This window comes from Vombatus ursinus, unplaced genomic scaffold, assembly GCF_900497805.2.
Source record: "Vombatus ursinus unplaced genomic scaffold, bare-nosed wombat genome assembly UNPS02014841.1, whole genome shotgun sequence".
NCBI classification, from domain to species: Eukaryota; Metazoa; Chordata; class Mammalia; order Diprotodontia; family Vombatidae; genus Vombatus; species Vombatus ursinus.
The window spans coordinates 9,965,894-9,986,517 of NW_020954619.1; the positions used below are offsets into that span (position 1 = coordinate 9,965,894).

The 20,624-nt window shown below is 36.3% G+C and overlaps 1 protein-coding gene across 2 annotated transcripts in view; it reads right to left on the reverse strand.

Moving 5' to 3' along the window:
* Positions 1-20,624, reverse strand: part of MACROD2 (mono-ADP ribosylhydrolase 2) — a 2,135,263-nt gene that overhangs the window by 957,796 nt on the left and 1,156,843 nt on the right. For both annotated transcript variants that reach the window (XM_027840306.1, XM_027840305.1), the window contains exon 6: positions 7,723-7,844. In XM_027840306.1, coding sequence (XP_027696107.1) covers positions 7,723-7,844 — 122 coding nt within the window. The remainder of the gene's footprint in view (positions 1-7,722; positions 7,845-20,624) is intronic.

The following is a 20,624-nucleotide window of genomic DNA, read 5'->3' on the forward strand; positions in this document are numbered from 1 at the left end:
GAAGGAAGGAAGGAAGGAAGGAAGGAAGGAAGGAAGGAAGGAAGGAAAGAAGGAAGACAGATTTTATTCAGTTATAGCATACAAATAGCAGTTTCAGAGGACTGCTGTCAAACTCAGAATTCTAAAGAATTAAGCATGTAGATATTATTTAGATGGCTCTCTTATGGATTTAGGTACTCCCTTTACTGAGATAGATCACAATAACCCATGCCTTCTCATTTTTTGTGATTCCTGTTTAAGTCTTCACATAAATCCTTCAAATCCATAGATAAAAGCATGACAAAATGATGTTAGGCAGTAGATGATTGGAAATGGAATCATGTCATAATTCTAATGTGGACCTCAAAAATTAAAAATATAGCATTTTGAAGGAAAATAGTAAGACGTTAGGCAGAGAAGAAGAAACAAATTAAAAGGTTAGGGTTAGAAGGCTTGGGAAGCTCAGACAAGCGAGCCTGTTGATTGATGTGCCTTGTAATGGAGGTTCAGATAATGAAATAAAAGCAGCATTTAAGAATTTCAGGCTGAGGACACATTGCTATGGCAACACGCTCTGCAGGGAATGTGTATAAGAAAATAAGATTCACTAGACTATGTTGTCAAATGAACACCTATACTTTAGCAAAACAATTCAACATAATATTGCAACTTCTACCAATGCATTGAAGTCCTAAGATGTTACAAAAGTTCTAGGTCTCCCAATCTTTCAGTATTTTAAATGTCTCTAATCTGACTTGAGTGGGTAGATTGTATGCCATTTTGCCATATCTATATTGATGACACATTAATCTGTACTGTGAGGATTTATAAAGTTTTTTTTTATATATAAAATCCTTTAGCCCAGCTCCTATGTAGAAATTATCACATGCAAATCTACAACCACATATACCTTCTACAGTTTGCCCCAAATCACATGAAGACAAAGTAATTAATATTAAAGGATCACAAGATTTTAGAGCTGAAAGAGACCTTAAAAATCATCTAGCCTAACTTTTTCATTTTACAGAAGAGGAAACAGAAGCTCATATATAAAGTATCATCTATTCTATGCATTAGAGATATAAATAAAATATTACATCTTCTTCATACTAACTTTGATTTAAAAAAAATAATTTTCACATTCTAAGTTCAAGTATAGAGGATCTCAGAGAGAAAGACTACATTCTATTTTAATCAGTTGACTGGTATCTTGATGACCAGTGTTATTGACATACACCAAATTCACAAAGACCAAGGCTACTGGTACTATAACAAAATGCTACTATTAAGCATCAAGACCACAGTATCATAGATTTAGAAATGGAAAGGATTACACAGACCATGCAATCAAACCATCTCATGAGGCCTGGAGAGGTTCAGTATCTTGCCCAACATCATACAGGTTAGTAAGTAGCAGAAGCAGCATTCCAATCCAGGTCCTCTTTCCATTATACCACACTACCTTAATGTAGTTTGATTCTCTAAGGAAATTTAGTTGTAGAGTAGTTTCAGTTGTAGCCAACTCTTCATGACCCCATTTGTTTTTGTTTGTTTCTTTGTTTGTTTTTTGGTAAAGATATTGGAGTGGTTTACCGTTTCCTTCTCCAGACCATTTTACAGATGAGGAAACTGAGCAAATGGGATTAAGTGATTTTCCCAGGGTCACACAGCTAGTAAATGTCTGAGGCTAGATTTGAACTCAGGAAGATGAGTCTTTCTGACTCCAAGCCCAGTACTCTACCACTGTACACCTAGCCGCCCCACCTAAGCACCTAAGGGAAAGGCATTGTCTAATATCCCAAACTAGGACCTAAAGGAAGTAGCTAAATAAGATAAGTAATGAATATGATATGATAACTTAAATCAAGTTTGTTTGTTTTTTCCTTATTGGAATACTCTACTCAAGATGTGTCAAAAATGCAGGCTGCAACACTCTCCAGTGCAACCAGAACCAGATTTAAATGTAATTTTACAATTTAAATGTAACAAAAGAAATAAAAAATAATAGGACATAGATAATCTTAATATGTGGTTTTCTAAGTGAATATGTGGCCAGTAGGCATCCGTAGATATGGTTTAGTGGTCCCATTTTTATCTGAGTTTGTTAACACTGATCTACCCCCTAACCTTCAGAAAAAAAATATAATCTTGGGGTATCAAAAGTAGACTATGAACTCAGGTCCTTTGATTCTAAAGCCAGAGTTCTTTGTTCCATATCATGCTATTACTATCCACTTATAGTGACCTCCTTCTTTTCCCTGCTTCCTGGATCACTATGTATCAAAATCCTTGGGTCCAACTCATTTCTGATGGAATGCTTCCTCCATGAAACGTTCACTGATGTCCTAATCTTGATGACAATTCAGACCTCCTCTAGAGTGCTCATATTTATTTTTATGCTGGTTTACCAGCCCCACCACTTGCAACCACAATATAAATTCCTTGAATGGAGGGACAATACTTTAGTTGTCTTTCTGTTAGCTACAGTATCAAGCACAGTGTCTTGCATATAATATAGTTACAACAAATATTTGTTGAACAAATTACTTTTTTGATTTGTATGTACAAATGAACAAAGCTATAAAAGGTATGCACACAATCTGGTGGGATTATAAACAGTTTAACTGCATATGAATGTCCACTCTGTAAATCATGGACTCTATATTGGTAAATTAACTGTAATTTAATTAGACAAATAAAACAGGTGATTAATTGGCTATTTTGCCTCTTAAGCTGTTCACATTTGGCATTTATGTACTTCTTGAATAATTTCTTTACATATCTTATTTCATTTGAGCCTAACAACAATATAAAGTAGTTATAATGATGATGATGATGATGATGGGTAGCATGTTTATAGCACTTTAAAGTTTACAAAGCAATCTATAAATATTATATCATTTTATATGTATAGGAATCATTATTCCCAATTAATTAGGGCTCAGAGGACAGTAACTTCCCCAGGTTAACACAGAACTAATAAATGTCATAAGTGAGATTTGAACTCTTTTTTTCCTGGCTCCAAGTCAATTATTTTATTCATTATATCATGTTGCCTCTCTTTACATCTTTAAAGTCAAATATATATTTTACTTAAAAAAAAAACAAAGTAGAATATAAAAAGAAAATCTGTTATTTGCTCCATTGATGTACTAAAGGAAATGATATAGAAGTATGTTTTAGAGTAGAAAAAAATCTATCTCAATAATATCTTAAAATAAAAACACAGAATATTAGAGTTGGAAGGGGCCCTAGTTCTACCCTATCACAAATGGAGAAACTGGGGACTAGGAAAATGAAGTGTTTTACCTAAAGTAATAAAGCTACCATGTTCCAGAGCCCGAACTCAGGTCTTCTGAATCCCAGTCCTGGTGTTCTTCCCTTATACCATGCTGCTTTTCTAGGTTTTAGTGCTTGTAGAAGGACATCATGAAATAATGTTATTAATTATAATTGAAATTAATATAAAAATTAAAGTTTACTAAGTATTAAACACAACCATTCTATGAAGTAGGTGATATGAATATTACTATTATGAGTTTATAAATGAGGAAATAGAGTCAGAAGTTGAATGATTTATTCAACTAATTGGTATCAGAAGAAAACTTGAATCCAAGGCCAATATTTTTTTTTCTTTTCTACCAAGTTATCATTATATTTAAATCATTAAATTTGAAGCAAAAAAAAGTAACATAAAGACTCAAAATAGTTTTATCATAATATAATAATGAATATCGCTCAAATGAGCCTTTTCTCTTTTTATAACTGACTAGGAATTTTTTTTTTTGAGGCAATTGGGGTTAAGTGACTTGCCCAGTGTCACACAGCTAGTATGTGTCAAGTGTTTGGTCTGAGGACAGATTTGAACTCAGGTCCTCCTAACTTCAAGGCCGGTGCTCTATCCACTGTGCCACCTAGCCGTCCCCTGACTAGGAATTATTAACCAAATACAGGACAATGGAAACTGATGGGAAAGGAATCCCTAGTGACAGGGTAAATATCTTATCATTATTACATATATATCACTGGCACAGGATACTTTTTACTGAGTAGAAAGCCATACAAGAATGAGGATTCTTGACTCATAACGCTTCAGACCAGTTAAATAAAAGCAACAGTCACCATCCACTGTAAGTCATTCATCTCAGCTGTTCATTGTATATCATGGAACCCAATTTCACTTTCTGCCTCATCATCTCTCTCTGAGACTGCTGCAATACTCTCCTGATTGGTCTTTTCCTTTCAGCCTCTCTTCTCTCCAATCTATCCCCCTTGTGGTTGTCAAAATAATCCTCCCAAAGCACAAGTCTGATCATGAATCTTGTTGTTTCCCTCTTGCCCCTCAGATACAATACAAATTGCCATATAAAGCACTTTACAGTCTTGCTCTAGCATACCTCTCCAGACTTTTTGTACATTCTCCCCCCTTCACTGACACTATATTCCAAATAAATAGTTCCATTTGCTATTCTCCAAACTCAATATTCCATTTTCTTCCTTCCATAACTTTGCCATATCCCCTACTTAGAACTGTCTCCCTCTGCAAATTGTCTTGGATTTTCTTCTCTGAGTACTATTCCCTAGTAGAATGTAGAATCCTTGAGGGGGAGGATGGATTATCTTTGCATTGCCAGAGATTAACCTGTTTTTTAGTTGTTTTTTAGTCATGTCTAACCCTTTGTGACCCCATTTGGAATTTTCTTGGCAAAGATACTGAAGCGGTTTCTCATTTACTTCTGCAGCTCATTTTGAGGATGAGGAAACTGAGGCAAACAGGGTTAAGTGACTTGCCCAGGATCACACAGCTAGGAAGTATCTGAGATCGGACTGAACGCAGGAAAATGAGTCTTCCTGACTCCAGGCCTGGCACTCTGTCCACTGAGCCACCTAGCTGCCCAACCAGAGATTAATACAGTTTGTAAAACATAATGAGGCACATAAAAAATTTAACTGTTGCCACATTTCCCAACTCTGTAAGTGGTTTTCTACTCTGACTATTTGGAAAAGGTAGTAATTGGTCACTGTCTGCAAAGTTCATTAGTGCCTGGTTTACCCTATCCTTATAAACATATACCATTAAAGGAGATGGGAAATCAGACTGGGCCTGTCTATGACATATAAGATCCCTTAGGGAAACTGAACATCCCCCAAAGGGAGGCTACTCATTGTTTGCTTTCACTTCTTGTCTTTTTGGAACATTTACAATCCATGACACAAAGGTTGGTGTCATGCCAATAGCAATGATTATTTGGGTAGGTTTCTGCCTTCTACGCAAGGCTATTCATTTTGTCCTTTATGCTGAGCAGTCCTATTTATCCTGTCCCAATTCTCTGATATCCTCTTGTCTTTTCATGGTGTTTAAAAACTAATTGCCAGTGGTGGGGTGAATTCATTAGCTAATTCTCTTAAGGCCCTGAGATCCACATTAGGCAGACTTGGAGATTTGTGTATATTTCCATCTTTCCAAGTATTTCAGCCTCTTGCTTTTCAGTCAATAGTCATATTGACAATGCCTTAATTACTTCTTGGGTGCACACACCTCTTTTCATTTTCTTTGTTTTCTTGGGGAGGACCAATTTACCCATCAGATCAGTGGTTCAGTCATTTGGAGTCATTTCTCTTTTCTCTGTGAACTACAGCTCTCTGGGATTTATTTTTCCCTTTAGACAGAGGATAAATTATAATTATATAAATTGATCCCTTTGAAAAGAGTAAATTGGAAAAGTCAAAGATGGTGAAATTGAATATCCAGGTTTGTTGTAGCAATAATTCAAAGGTAAAAATGACCCGCATAGTTGGCTTACACAAAGTTTTCATATTTTAGACTAGGAACTTGAGAAATATAGCAGAGTTACTTTGGAAAAATTCACTTTGTAACTAAAATTACATATATATAGCGTTCAGCAAACCTGTAAGTTCAACAGACACTTCCGGATTAGCCTCAGTTTATAGGACCAAGGAAGAATCACCCTTAAAATATAAATAGCAAAACCATTGGCTCTGAATTTTCAAGTAATATTAGGCTTTTTTTTTTTAACAAATTATCTAAGTCTAAGAATTTAGGTACTTAAGCCATCTTTCTGTTTCTCAGTTTTATCAAGGTTCTGGCCTTCAAGCTTTCATTCTTTGTTTCTTCTCCCTCCACAGGGAATGTAAATTTTAATCTCTGAAACTTTTTTCTCTTGTTTTCAGTTCTTTTTTTTTCTCTTAAAGACCAGTCTTATCTCCATATCACTCTGGTCCCAGACCAGGCCCTACTTGGTCACTATATGGGCCTGATTGGCTCAGAATGAATGCAAATAACAATTGTTTCTATTTTCACCAGAAACCCTGAGGGTCTTCCCCTCCCAAATCTATTTTTTTTTTTCAAAGAGGCCATTCTTTGCCTCATTTTTATTAAGCCTTAATCACTGAATGGGCACTGCCTCAGTCAAACTGAGTTCTCTTAAAGACCTTAGCTTGAAAAGGCCAAAGTCCTCCAATGCATCCTGGGCCATCTTCAATAGTCCTGATCCCTATCTGGCCACTGGATCCAGCTGGCTCCAGAGAAGAAAGTGAGTCTAGTGACTTTGCACAACCCTCCCTCACTTAAATCCAATTTTCTTGCAAGTCATGGCACCACTTTCCTCATATCATGGCCCTCTTCTAGAACAAAGGACAAACAGCAACCTTTATCAAGGTTAGAATCTATGCGAAATAATTTAAGATTCCCTCCCATCTATATTCATTTGTGAATTATATACTCATCTTTATAATGTTCCCTACCCAGTATTATTTTGAAACAAAGTAATTAGGCACTGGACAGACTATTAAGAAAACTATAGTTTTGATGTTATTGTTGTTGTTGTTGTTGTTTTGTTTTGTTTTGTTTTTCTATGAGGCAGCTTTTAGAACTGATTACTCAACCATCTAGCAAGACTCAATTTGGGTTGATCCTGGCTTAGGAAGCAGCATAGAATCACGTAATTTTTCCAGCTCTCATCAGTCTGAGAACCTGCTGGACCATGAAAGGAGTGGGGCCTTCCACCTACATATAGTGAATAAAACTATATATGGCCAATTTAATGTTTAAAAACAGAATTTGGATTGATTTTTCTTTAAGTGAATTTGAACAAATGGACCATGAAATAGCATGGTACAAGGAAAAAGCGTAAGATTTGGAATCAGAAGACCTAGATTCAGATCCTTCCTCTCTATTACTACTTGTGCGGCCTTCTGCAAGACACTTAACCTCTGTAGGCCTTAGTGTTTTTATCTGTAAAATGAGGAGGCTGGAGTGAATAGCCTCTGAAATCCCTTTTGGCTTTAAGCTATGATCTTACGATCCTATGAACTATTTAATGTATCTATACAAGAAAGGCTAGATAGGAACAATTTATCAGAATATGTACATATTACATACAAATACAATACCTGTTATATGCATTGCTCTCGCTTTCTCTCTAATTCTTTTCTTTTTCATCCCTATCATTGGTGATCAGTATTTCTTCATATTTTCTGGCCAAAAGTTGTCAAACAGGAAAGAGAAATTCCTTCCCACTCAGATTTGTTAAGGTCATATTCATGTTGCGTAAACTTTTTGTGGGGAAATAGATTAGGAAATAGTATTAGTGACCTACTGAGATCCTTAAAATTATTTGCTGGAATTTTTGGAACTAGGTTTATATCATTACTTTTATGAAATCTGCTTTCAAATGACAGAGAACAATAAGAAAAAGATAAATTTGGGCAGATTGTACTTACAATTGATCTGATGTTATTTTCTTTTGCCAACTTCAGAGAAGATTTATAGCAATTTGCAAGGTCTTCTTTATGGGAATCATTGATGTGACCCCTGGCTATGGGTCCCACAGTGTGGATGACATCTGTGAATATAAAAGTGAAAAGAAATTATTACATATAATCTGTCAGGTAGGTTTTTTTTTCCTTAAGCAATTTTTTTCTTGATGTCTAGAAACAAGCAAAGTAGGAACAATAAAAGATGACCAGGTTTCCATTGTAAAAGATTTTTGATGGCAAACTCTCCCATGTAATTCCTTATGTAGCTGATAATTGTGAAAAGGAATTCACCATTACTAAAATGTTTCATGACTATTGGTTAGACTCAAGTGAAATCTATCATAGGAGGTACATGATTGGCACCCTAGCAAAAGACAGATCATCTGTGGGAGATAAACTGAGAAATAATTACCTGCAAAATGAGAATTGTGAACTAACACAGGAAGGCTGCCAAAGTCAGGCATCATAACTCTTTTCTTTAAATAAAGCTACATTGTATGCAAATTATTTTTACAAACATTTTTGCCAATAGGCAGGAAGTTATTAATATCCAAAAATGATTTGTGGATAAGAATTGGAATAAAAGAAATATTCAACGACACACAAGAATGGAAAAGAGGGGAGTCAGTTATTTAGTGAGAGTGAGGAACAACAGGTTAAATATTGAACTGGAAGTCATGAAATGTTAAAAGAACCAAAAGAAGGCTTTGAGCACATAAGATGATCCTTAGTGTAGGATCTATGGAGGAACATGAACAAGAATTACATAGAATAATTTGCAATCTGTACTAGTAGAAGACATATTCATACCAATAAAATAACTGATCCATAAAAGTGTTGAAGGGTAATTTCTGTCCTCAAATTAAACAAAAAAGTCCTACCTGCAAAGAATAATTTTTATATATTCTAAATGTCCTCTAACTTTCTAATAAGTTGATAATTTAGAGTATTTCTTGTTCATTACATTTTATCCTTTTTAACCAAACTCAATTCAACAAAACTTTGTTGAGGACCTACTTTGTGCAAGGAATTGAGCTAGAATCGGGGTCACAAAGATGAAAAAACCCATTATGTGATTTTTGAACTCAAGAGATATATAACCTAATAAGGCATAAAACATGTACATAAATAAATGTGATACCAATTAGAATATTAAATTCAAAAGAAAGATGAAGAAAACTGTTATGAGAAAATTTACCCCACATCACAATTAAAAAAAAAAAAGATCCACTAGCCTCTAATGGCATTTAGAATAGCAGAATTGACTTTTTTTTTTTAGGACAAATTTACTCTACATAGTATTTTTCTAAAAATGATACAACACAAGCAAACATTAAAATTGAGAGAATGGGAAAATTGGACAGTTTATTTTTTAATCTAGGAAACATTAGGAAGTTAACACAAGTTTTAAGCCAAGTTACTCAAAAGAGTCTTATATCTCTAGCCTTAAAACCCTACCATCAATTAGGATTACTTAACACACCTCACTGATGCTACACAGATGTTTGTCAACAAAACCTAAGCTTATTTTGCCCTGTAGACAAACGCAAGAGAGAGTAGCTATTGACACATTCTGTGTGGGTTGGTGGTCAAATTCTTGCCTACTACATGTTTCATACAGAATAATTCGAGTTAGGTGAAAAAAGCTACTAGACAACAACAAAAGAATGAGACTACCCTGGAGAAAAAAAGAACAATGGTAGTTCGAATTGGCAAAGGGAATTTGGAAAGGATGAAATTAATCACTAAACTTTTAGCACATTTCAAAAACATGTTGCATACATAGACACTTTGTCTGTTGGCTGTCAAGACTACTGTATGGTGTCTCGAGAAAAGCTCCATTCTGTAGTTTCAAAGACTAAATCTGAAACAGGCATTCAAACACTTGTCAGATGACATTGGATATGACAACTTGTGATCAAAACAGGTAGAAATTTTTCACCAATGACTCCACACAGATGTTATTTTACATATATATATGTTTGGCAGCAAAATAAAATAAGAACTGTTACAGTTTGGGAGAAAAAGGAAGTAATGTTTCCTATGTTAGGTGATAAGCATTAAAAGAGATTAGAGAAAGTTGGATCATTTTACCTTAAGATAACACTAACAATGAACAGAGAATTCACAGATTTAAATTGTGAGAATTGCTCAGTTCCCAGCCCAGTGCTTTTAATGAACAATTTTACATTGGGGCCTAAAAGCCCTTAAAATTATTATTAACATAGGCGATGTAGTAGAATGAGAGACTGAGGTTTGAGTTCTGGCTCTAATATTTACTGGTTAGGTGACAATGTTCACACTCTCTAACCCTCAAATTCCCACCTGTAAAATGGGGACAATTACACTTGTGTTACTTATTCACATACTTATTCACATGACTGTTGTGAGTAAAGTATTTTGTAAATAGTAAAATGCTATAGAAATGTTACTGTTTTTATTTCCATAAAAACTTGGTGAATTGTACCAGTGTTTTTTCTTTTGTTCTGTTGTCTATATGTTAAGTGGACATAGATTGTGTAATCATTAAAGCAAACAAACAACACAAATGATTAAATATAGCCAGATAGATTAGGAAGGAAGCTAGAAACTGTGTCAACTCAATATTCTCCAAGAGTTTTTTCTTTTGTTTTGTTTTGTTTGCCACCTATGTTTTGCAACTGAGGACAGGAGCTGTGTCTTTTACCTTGTCTGATAATTTCTCTAACTGTACCTATCATTCAGAAACTATAGCCTTATTTCCTTTATTTTATGAATAGAAAAACACAAACACAGTGGTTCTTCTTTACAACATCACTGGGCTATGCCAGCATCTACAAAGCACATTAAAGATTTTGTAACCATTATTAGAAAGTAGAGGGGGGAAGAAGTTAGTATAAAAATAACTGCTGAGAAATATTTAGATAACAGGCAAAAATGTGCTTCTTGTGATTGAATTATTAAAATGACTCACCTAATTATAATTCAAGCAGAGTTAGGAAAAATTGCTTCTTGAAAATACATATATATAATCCTTTATTTCATGTTATGTGTACAGATGCTTAGAGTAAATCATCAGGATTTGAGTATACTGAATATTTCTCTGAGGTTCTGTTTCCTCATCTGTGAAAAGGGAATAATATCATCTAAAGTATCTTCTTCAAAGAACTGTTGTAAGGATCAAATGCTATATGCATGTAGAGTGCTTTGTAAACCTTAAAGGACTATATAAAGGTCAGTTGTTATTTTCACATCAAAAACTTGTATTTTCTTTCTTTGGAATTTGTACTTTGAAAGAATCCAGAGCTAAAAAGGACCTTAGGGACTATCTCTTGATGACAGATGGTGGTATTGTGGTAGACAGAAAATTGGACTTTGAGTTCTGGAAGACCTGACTTCAAATTATGCTCCAAACATTTTTTAGCTTGTGACCCTAGGCAACTTACTATGCCTCAGTTACCTCATTTGTAAGATGGGGCTGTTAAAGGCTATTAGGTAATAATACTGCATTGCAAAACTTTTCACAAGCCTAAAAATGCTATAAAAAATCAAGCATTGTTATTTTCTTGTCCAGTTTGTACATTCTAGAGGAAATGGTGGCTCAGAGAGGTGGGACCAATTTGACTGGTATCACATAGCTAGCTAATATAATATTGATCCTGCCAGAGACCATGAGACTTGACCAGGACTTGCTCCAACTCATTTCAGCTCTAAAATTCAATGATTCAGTATCTTTCTCTGTAGAAGTCCTATAAGATGATTTGATTGTTCAGTTGTGCCTGACTTTTTGTGACCCCTTTTTGGAGTTTTCTTGGAAAAGATACTGGAGTTATTTACCATTTCCTTCTCCAGCTCATTTTACAGATGAGGAGACTGAAGCAAACAGAGTTAAGTGGCTTACCCAGGATCACACAGCTAATAAGTGTCTGAGGCTGGATTTGAACTCAGATCTTCCTGACTCCAGGCCCTGCACTCTATCTACTGTGTCATATAGCTAGCCTTTAAGATAGTTGCTGTCAGGGGGCAGGTAGGTGGATAGAGCACCAGCCCTGGATTTAGGAGGACCTGAGATCAAATCCGGCCTCACACACATAACACTTACTAGCTATATGACCTTGGGCAAGTCACTTAACCCCATTGCCTAGACAAAAAAAAACAATAGTTGCTGTCAACTAAAAATAACTTTGAGAATAACTCAGGGAAGGGCTTCCTGACCAGGAAAAGATGTCTGATTTATGGAATGATTCAACTGTTGGAAAATAGATAGCTATTATCACTTCAGCTCAACTAAATTTGTTTTCCTGTTTTCCATTTTCTAAACAATTCAACTCGATTGCATTTTAAATGCCTGCATTATTTTCATTCCAATTATATAATTCTCCCCTGAGGTCCTCCACTGATGCTTCTTTATGCTGTGGAGGCTCTCAAAGACTACGCCTATTCAAACCATGATATGTCCCATCAACTGACAAAGCCCAGGTGCAGACCTGGAAAACAATTGTGTGTATAATCCTAAAACCAGCATAGTTTGGAGTGGCTTACTCATCACCAGCCGGTTAGAATCCACATGCTGAGGTGCGGTCTCATGCAGAGAGTACCGGAACATTGATTTAGGGAGTGTTCAGCGGGGAACTTATATAAATGCAGATTGGCACCTTCACTGCAGTATAGAGTCTTATAGAGTTGTTGAGGTTACTAAAAATTTAAGTAACTTTTCAAGGTTCAAACAGCCAATATGTGGCAAGAGGACTTGGGCTCAACTTCTTTTGACTCCATGGCTGGCTCTCTGTACACTAGGCTACAGGCAAACTGATCTATCAACAAAGTGCATTATACTCTATGCGGCAGCTAGTTGGTGCAGTGGGCCTGGAGTCAGGAAGACAAGTTCAAATTCAGCCTCAGACACTTACCTAAGTGGCCCTGGGCAAGTCACTTACACATTCATATACATGCTTTATAAATATATAAAGTGTATATAAAAATACACTTATGCATTATGCCTAAGCATAAGAAGGGAAATACATAGCTAAAAAGCAGTTGGGATGAAAAGAATGTATGCTTTTTAAAGAATCGAAAAACTAACAAAAGCCAGTAGTGGGACATGGCAAGTTGAAAAGCTAACAAAATCTTAGGTTACATTTATAATTGTGCATTATCCAGATCTAGGGAGGTAGCACCCCTCTCCATTTTAAGAGACATTGACAAACATCCAAAGGAAACATCCAAAAAAGGCTAACCAATTTGATGAAGGGGCTCAAAACTGTGTCATATGTGAGTAAGTTGAAAGGGGAGATATTTTTCCTAGAGAAGACATAATAGTGTGATTCACATATTTGAAGGGCTGTCATGTGGAAGAGTGATTACATTATTCTGCTTGACCAGAGTGGAAAGAACTAGAATAAACAGGTAGGAATTGGAGACATATTTTGGCTTTATATAAATCCAATCAAGTCAACAAGCATTTATTAAGCTCCCATTATCTGCCAAGCACTGTGCTAAGTGCTAGAGATATATCAACAGTCATTTTCCAGTCAAGTCCAACTCTTTGTGACCCCATTTTGGGTTTTCTTGGCAAAGATACTGGAGTAGGTTTGCCATTTCCTTCTCCAGTTCATTTTACTGATGAGGAACTGAGGCAAATAGGTGACTTGCCCAGGGACACAAGTGAGTAAGTATCTGAGGCCAGAAATGAACTCATGAAGAGATGAGTCTTCCTGACTCTAGGCCAGGCACTCTATCCACTGTACCACTTAATATTCCCCACTAGAGATAGAAAGGAAGGCAAAATCAGTCCCTCGTTTTCAAGGAGCTTACAGTCTAATGGGGGGAGACAACATACAAACATTTATGTACAAACAAGATAAATATAAAGGATAAACTGGAGAATCACAAATAAAAAGGCATTAACATTATGGAGGCCTAGGAAATGCTTCCTGAAGAAGGTAAGATTTCACTGAGACTTTAAGGAATATAGGTAAGCCAGAAGGCAGAGGTGATGAGACAGAGAACTCCAGGGATGGGGGACAGCCAATGAAAATGTACAGTCAGTAGACAGCGTGATTAATGCAAATAATTTATGGAAGGATGCCAGAGTCACTGAATTATAAGTTATATGGAGAGGAATAATATGTAAAGACTGGAAAGATAAAGAGAAGTAAGTTATAAAGGGCTTCAAAAGTCAGAGGATTTTATAGTTGATCCTGAAGGCAATAGCAAGCCACTGGACTTTATTGAATAGGGAAGTGACACGGTCAGACTTGCACTTTAGGCTGATCATTTAGATAGCTGAGTGGAGGATGAATTGGAGTAGGGAGAGACTTGAGGCAGAAGGAACATTCAGACAGTTCCAGCCATCCTCAAGCAGGGCAGACTATTTTGGAAGTTTGTGAATTCCCTTCACTGATAGATGCTGGATCATCACTTTTTGAGAACATCACAAAGGCAACTCAGGCTCTAGGTATGCATGGGCTGGATTCTATGACCTCTGAGGTCCCTCACAATTCCCTGAGTCTACATGGGACTAAGACCTGTAGTTACTATTGTGAGTTATTATTGAAATCTTAACTAATTTAATCTGTATTTTCATTCCAGAAATGCAAATAACTGAGAACAAAGGATCATGAGGACAAATGGCCAATAAAATAGCCTCCCAATATACAATCTAAATATTGATTTTGTATGTTATCCTGTATATTAAATTTACAGCACCAGGAGCAAGTATTTCTATTGACTAATGCAGTGACCTCTCAGGTCTACAAAGTTGATGGTGAATCAATGTAAGGCTCTAAAGGAAATTACCTTCATTATTTTAATTGCTTATTACTCTAGTATGTGGTTCCTCTGCATACTATAACGTCATCTTTGCTGAAATTGGAAAGAACACATGACTAGGTATCAAAACCCTAGGGCCCCAATTCTCATTCTATCACTAACTGGCTATGTAACCTTGGGTAAGTCACATAATTTCTCTGGACCTTAGTTAGGTAACTTGACTAATAAAGGAGTTGGACTAGATTGGGTTCAGCACTTAAAAAATGTAAAAACCAATCTTGTGCACCACACATACAAAAACAGGCAGTGGGACAGATTCAGCACACAGGCAATATTTGCTTACGATGTGAAAATGATGTCCAAATTCCACCATGCTCTGAAGAAATGGTTCTATGACTATTAATAATGCAATATTGAATTGATGTCATTACTTCCAACTGAAAAACGGAAAGAGGACAGAAGTTTCTATTTGCCAGTCTCAGAAAGAAAAGAAACCTTTCTCATACATCATCTCTGTTGCATGATATTATCCATTTTCTATATGCTACCATTTCAGAACTCAAGTCATAGATTCAGAGAATTCTAAACCATCATTACCCAGTGGGTAGAAAAAAAAATCAATGATGATTAGTATTGAACCAAGGTTTTAGGCCTTAAACATCCAAGAGGACAAAATGTCTAATCCCACCTTCTTAATACCATCTAAGTATATTATATTATTATATTATATACAGTACATGTATGCAATGTATTTTTTTTCAAATTTCATTCCAGTAAAAAAAAATCTTGAAAGAGATAATTGTAATACAGAGGTGTCAAACACACAGATGGAAGAACCAGATTAAAGTTTAAGAGGAAATATTTTACAAAATAAATAAAAATACAATAGAACATAGATAATGTTAATGTGTGTGTTTTTTTAAATCAATATGGGGAAGCAGAGATTCTTATGAGGGGATTAATGGTCCCATTTCTATTTGAGTTTGAACCATTAAGGGAGAGGAAGCTTCATAGCCAAGATGACCTGGGTTCCAGTGCCACACATCCTGAATGTTTGACTTCAGGCAAATTACTTAACTTCTCAATGCCCCAAGGCAACTCTTCAAGACTCTAAATTGCATAACTACTGAATAAGTGAAAGGAGCTCTCAACCTGGTTGAAATAACAGATCTAATCCCTGCAAAATAATAATATTTTTTAGCTCATAGAAGACTTCAAGGTGATACAGCGGATAGGGTGCAGGATCTGTAATAAGGATGAACTCAATTCAGTTCCAGCTTCACACACTTATTGGCTGAGGGATACTGGGAAAGTTGCTTAACTTCTCTATGTCTTAATTAGCTCATCTATAAAATGAGAATAATAATAGCACCCACCAACTAGGGTTGTTGTGAGGATAATATTTACAAAGCACCTTGTAAACCTTAAAACACTATATAAATCCTAATTGTTGTTATTAATTCAATTCAATAAACATGTAGAAAGTACCTGCTATGTGTTATACATTGTGCTAAGCACTTATTATCATTATTATTATTTCTTGAAACTCCCAAACAATCCCAACAAGAGATGAATGTGGTTTTATGGAAAGAAAAGTAGATTTGGATACAAAAATTCTGTGTTCAAATCTTGAATCTAACATACTTCTTGAGTGACCTTGTCTTTTTACCACTCTGGGCTATGCTTTCCTCATTTTCATCAGTAAGGGGACTGATCTAGGCCCGGGGTGTCAAACTCAAATAGAAATGGAGGCCACTAAAGCCCACAGAGGGATCCCTGCCAACAGCATGTTGACTTAGAAAACTGCATATTAACATTATCTATGTTCTATATGTGTTTTTATTTATTTTGTTAAATATTTCCCAATCACAGTTGAACCTCTTTCAGGAAGCACCCTCGAGTGTTGCAGGCTGCAATGAGGGCTGCTGGTCATGTGTTTGACACTTCTGATCTATGTGATCTGTAAGGTTTTTTCCCTTAACTTAACTCTAACTCCTATGGCATTTTTATTTTACCGATGAGGAAAAGGAGACTGAGGAAAAGGAGACTTAGGGGTGGGGAACCTGCGACCTTGAGGCCACATGTGGCCTTTTGACTGAGTGAAAGTTTTACAGAACAAATCCTTTTATTAAGGGGATTTGTTCTGTGAAGTTGGTGGACTGCCCACCCTTAGGCAATTTGCTCAAGGCCATCAGCTAACACATTATAGCCCTGGGCTCAAATCTACTCTTCTTGATTCTAAGAACAGTGCAATAAACAGTATGTCCCAAAAGTCTTAATATAGCTTTCAACTATTAATTTCCATAGGATTTGGGATGAAGTACTGGCATCTATCCTTGGCTTAGCTCTACTCCACAGTTTATGACCCAGGAAGGAAACTTCGATAATCAGCTAAGTGTAGTTATAATAATATAGAATAATAATTTGCATTTATATAATGCTCTAAAAATTGCAAATCACTTTACATACATTATTTCATTTGAGCTTTAAAGCTATCCTGAGAGGTATTATCTATCTTCATTTTACAGATAAGGAAACTGAGGTTCAAAGAGATTTAGTGAATTTACCCACAAAAATTCAATCAAATACTTTATATTGGTTTCCTACTTAAAATTCATACAATCAGAATTATGATTGGCAGGATATTGTGGGATTATGCACTTTGTTAGATGGACTGAATATTGCTATGAATACATGAATGGAATGAATAAAGGCAAAGCATAATTGATTCTGCACTAGGTCTACCTTTTCCTGACTGGTCACACAGCTATCTGAACCCAGGTCTTCCTAACCTCTTTTCTATACCACAGTGACCCTCTCAATAGGCCTATCCCTCCCACCAAACTAATGACACATACATATCCCAGTCATTGGTCTAATTGACTCTCATAAAAAGATACAAGACACAATATTTTATTAAAACACTACCATAGCTCCAGGAAGTCCTCAATGAAATCAAGCAATGTCTCTCTCCTCACTCCCCACCCCTAGACAACAGATAAACCTCTTCCTCTCCTCACACTCCTAAGGGATAGTAAAGAAGGAGAAGATCTTAAGTTTTAAACAATTAAGATCAGTATTTTAATGGAGTAGAAGGCTTTAGGTTATGAGGATCATACTATTGCCTCCAGGTGCAGAGCTCACAGAGAGGACATACCTCACTATGAAAGGAGAGGAGGAAGGGAGGGGAGAATAAGCACAGTATTTGTAAAGTGCTTAACACAGTGCCTGACACATAGTAGGCCCTATATAAATGTTGATTTCCTTCTCCTTTTTCATCTCCATTATGGCATGAGGAAAAGCTTCCAGGGCTCACAAGGGACATTTCTACTCCCTCATACTGTTCAGGTCAAATCCCAATAGTTACCAGCACAGTGGATCGGTTTTCTGGGAATATCTTTTCAAGGAATTGCACTTCAGCTCTTAAAAGGGTTGTCCTTTCTAATCTGAAGAAAGAGCTGCTAATGTTAGAGTCCATCAATATCAGTCCCTTGTTTTCCCCTTTCTTCTTGGAGTATGATTTTTTTTTAAAATGGAAATCCTAAGTTGATAGAAGGCTGTAAGAAGAATAACAACAAAGCAATAAAGTTGTTGTTTTGTAAACAAACCCATCAAAGTTTAAACATCCAAATGAATGCTGCTCTTCAAAGCAGTCACGCTGAGGATCTATGCTTTATATCAAGGACACATCTACGTTCAATTTCTTCTTTAAACTCTTCTTCATTAACTGCTTTATCTGGCTAACCATTATATCTCACAGCAAAAAGTTAGATTATTGAAGGCAAGGAATATAGTTCATTTTGTCTGAGTTCTCTCAGTACCTCTCACAGAGGCTTATGTGTTGTTGTTTCCATTTCTTTCCTTTTTTTTTTTTAACAAAATCTGTGATTTCCTCAGTAGGGAACTCCCAGCACAGAATTCCCTCTACCAATGGAGATCTATGCCTGCTCTGCAGGGCTTCTTCAACTTTTTCCATTAGTGACCCCTTTTCGCATTTCGGCAGCATTCATTGGCGCTGTGTGGCGCGAAGGCATGAATGGTGCAAAGTGCACATGCTGTGCGTTGAGAACCAAGGCTGCAGTGAAGTTGTACGATGCAACATGGGCAAGTGCTGCCAGAAACACTTTGGATTCATTACGTGTTTGATTTTTAATTAATTTTCGGTTGTTGCATGTTCAGAAACCTTTTACCGTTGCCAAACTTTTCACCACCCCATAAGGGGTCATGACCCACAGTCTAAGAAGCGCTGGACCGAGGGAGCCTGGGGCCTGGGGAGGTTATATTGTCCAGGGTCATCTAGTTAGTCCCTAGGTGAGACCTGAACCCAGTTCCTGTCTGAAGTGAGACCCTGAAGCCAGCTCTCACTGGGTAAGGTGCATTTTGTACCTAGTAGGTGATTAATAAATGTGCATTGAATTGAATTGAATTGAATTGTCATAGTTGCTTAGTCCAGATGATGCTACTTCCATGCACATTGTCTCGTTCATATCTTCATCACCTTTTCCCAGGACAACTGCAATGCCCCCCTCATTGAACTCTTAGCTTCCAGCTTCTCACTTCTCCAATTCATGCCTACAGTTACCAATATAATCTACCCAAAGCACAAGCCTGACTATGCAACTTCTTTGCTTAGGAAACATCAATGTCACCCTATTACCTCTAGAAAAGAATACCAACTCCTCAGATTGGCATTTAAAATCTTTCAGAATTAGATCCAGATCACTTTTGCAGGCTTATTGAACATTATCCCATTCTACATTTTCTTTGTTTCAGTCAAACTGGACCACTGCTGTTTCCCAAAATCTATACTGAATTTTCTGTTTCTGTAGACAGGGTCTCTTCCATGCTTAGAACAAGTGCTTTCCTTACTTCCACTACTTAAGACTCCTTGGCTTCCCTAAAAGCTCAACTCATGTGCCATCTCATATCTTTTATAATTCCTATTAGGCAGCCAGGTGGCTCAGTAGATAAAACACTGGGCCTGGAGTCAAGAAGACCTGAGTTCAAATCCAGACTCAGGCACTTAGTGGTGCAATTCACTTAAGCTCTATCTGCCACAGTTTTCTCATCTATAAGGTGAAGGATAATAATAGAACCTAACTTCCAGAGTTATTACAAGGATAAGTGAAATAATATTTGTAAAACATTTAACAAAGTGTCTGACATATAGGTGCTTAATAAATACTGATTCCCTTCCTCTCTCCCAAGTTGTTAGATCTGGATCCCTCTCATTCTTCCTCAAATTATCTAATATCTGTTTATTTGCTGTACCTCTCCCCTTCCCAGGTAGATAAGATCCCTAAGGGTAGGGATTATTTTTTGTCTTTTTTTTTTAATCAACTGTACCTAGTTCAGTTCCTAGTACTAGGGGTAGTTACTTAACACATGTCTGTTGAACTGGATTGGATTCCTAAGCAGTTCTGGAGGCACACAAAACCTCTCACATTACTTTGAGCACATCTTAAATTTTCTTCTTTTGTTGAATCTGAATCAGCTTGATCATCCACCTTAATCGCCAGGCCTGGCCTCCAAGGACTTTGCTATTTTTAAAAATCACCCTTTAAGGACAACAACTTGACGTCCAAGAGGATATTTTAAAATGTACTCTGTGTTTATATGGTGATTCCAGAATAAGGGAATTTTTGTTATAAAATAACAAAAATATATAAAAAAATATAATTTTTGTTATAAATTCATCTCATGATTTTATGGTCACAACTTTTAGGTTAAGGTTTATCCAGCATACTGGTTCCCTGTCCTGGTGGCCACATTTATTTGGTGCATTTATTTGTCTCAGATAATTACTTGCCGCCATCATTGGCTATATTCCTAGTATAGGATGCCTAGATCTGCCATGTAAACAAGTTAGTTGCTGATTTAATACAAATAAGAACTATTTTGTTATTTCTTTGGTGTAGGCAATTCACGGTATGGAAACTCTCCACCAATTCAGATTATTATTTTTTGATAACTTGCCTGGGGCACAGAGGCTCAGTGATTTGCCCATAGTTACCCAGTATATATCAGAGACAGGACATAAAGTCAGGTCTTCTTAACTCCAAGACTGGTTCACTGTCCATTAAGGCTCAAGTCTAGAGGAAAAGAACTATTCAGAG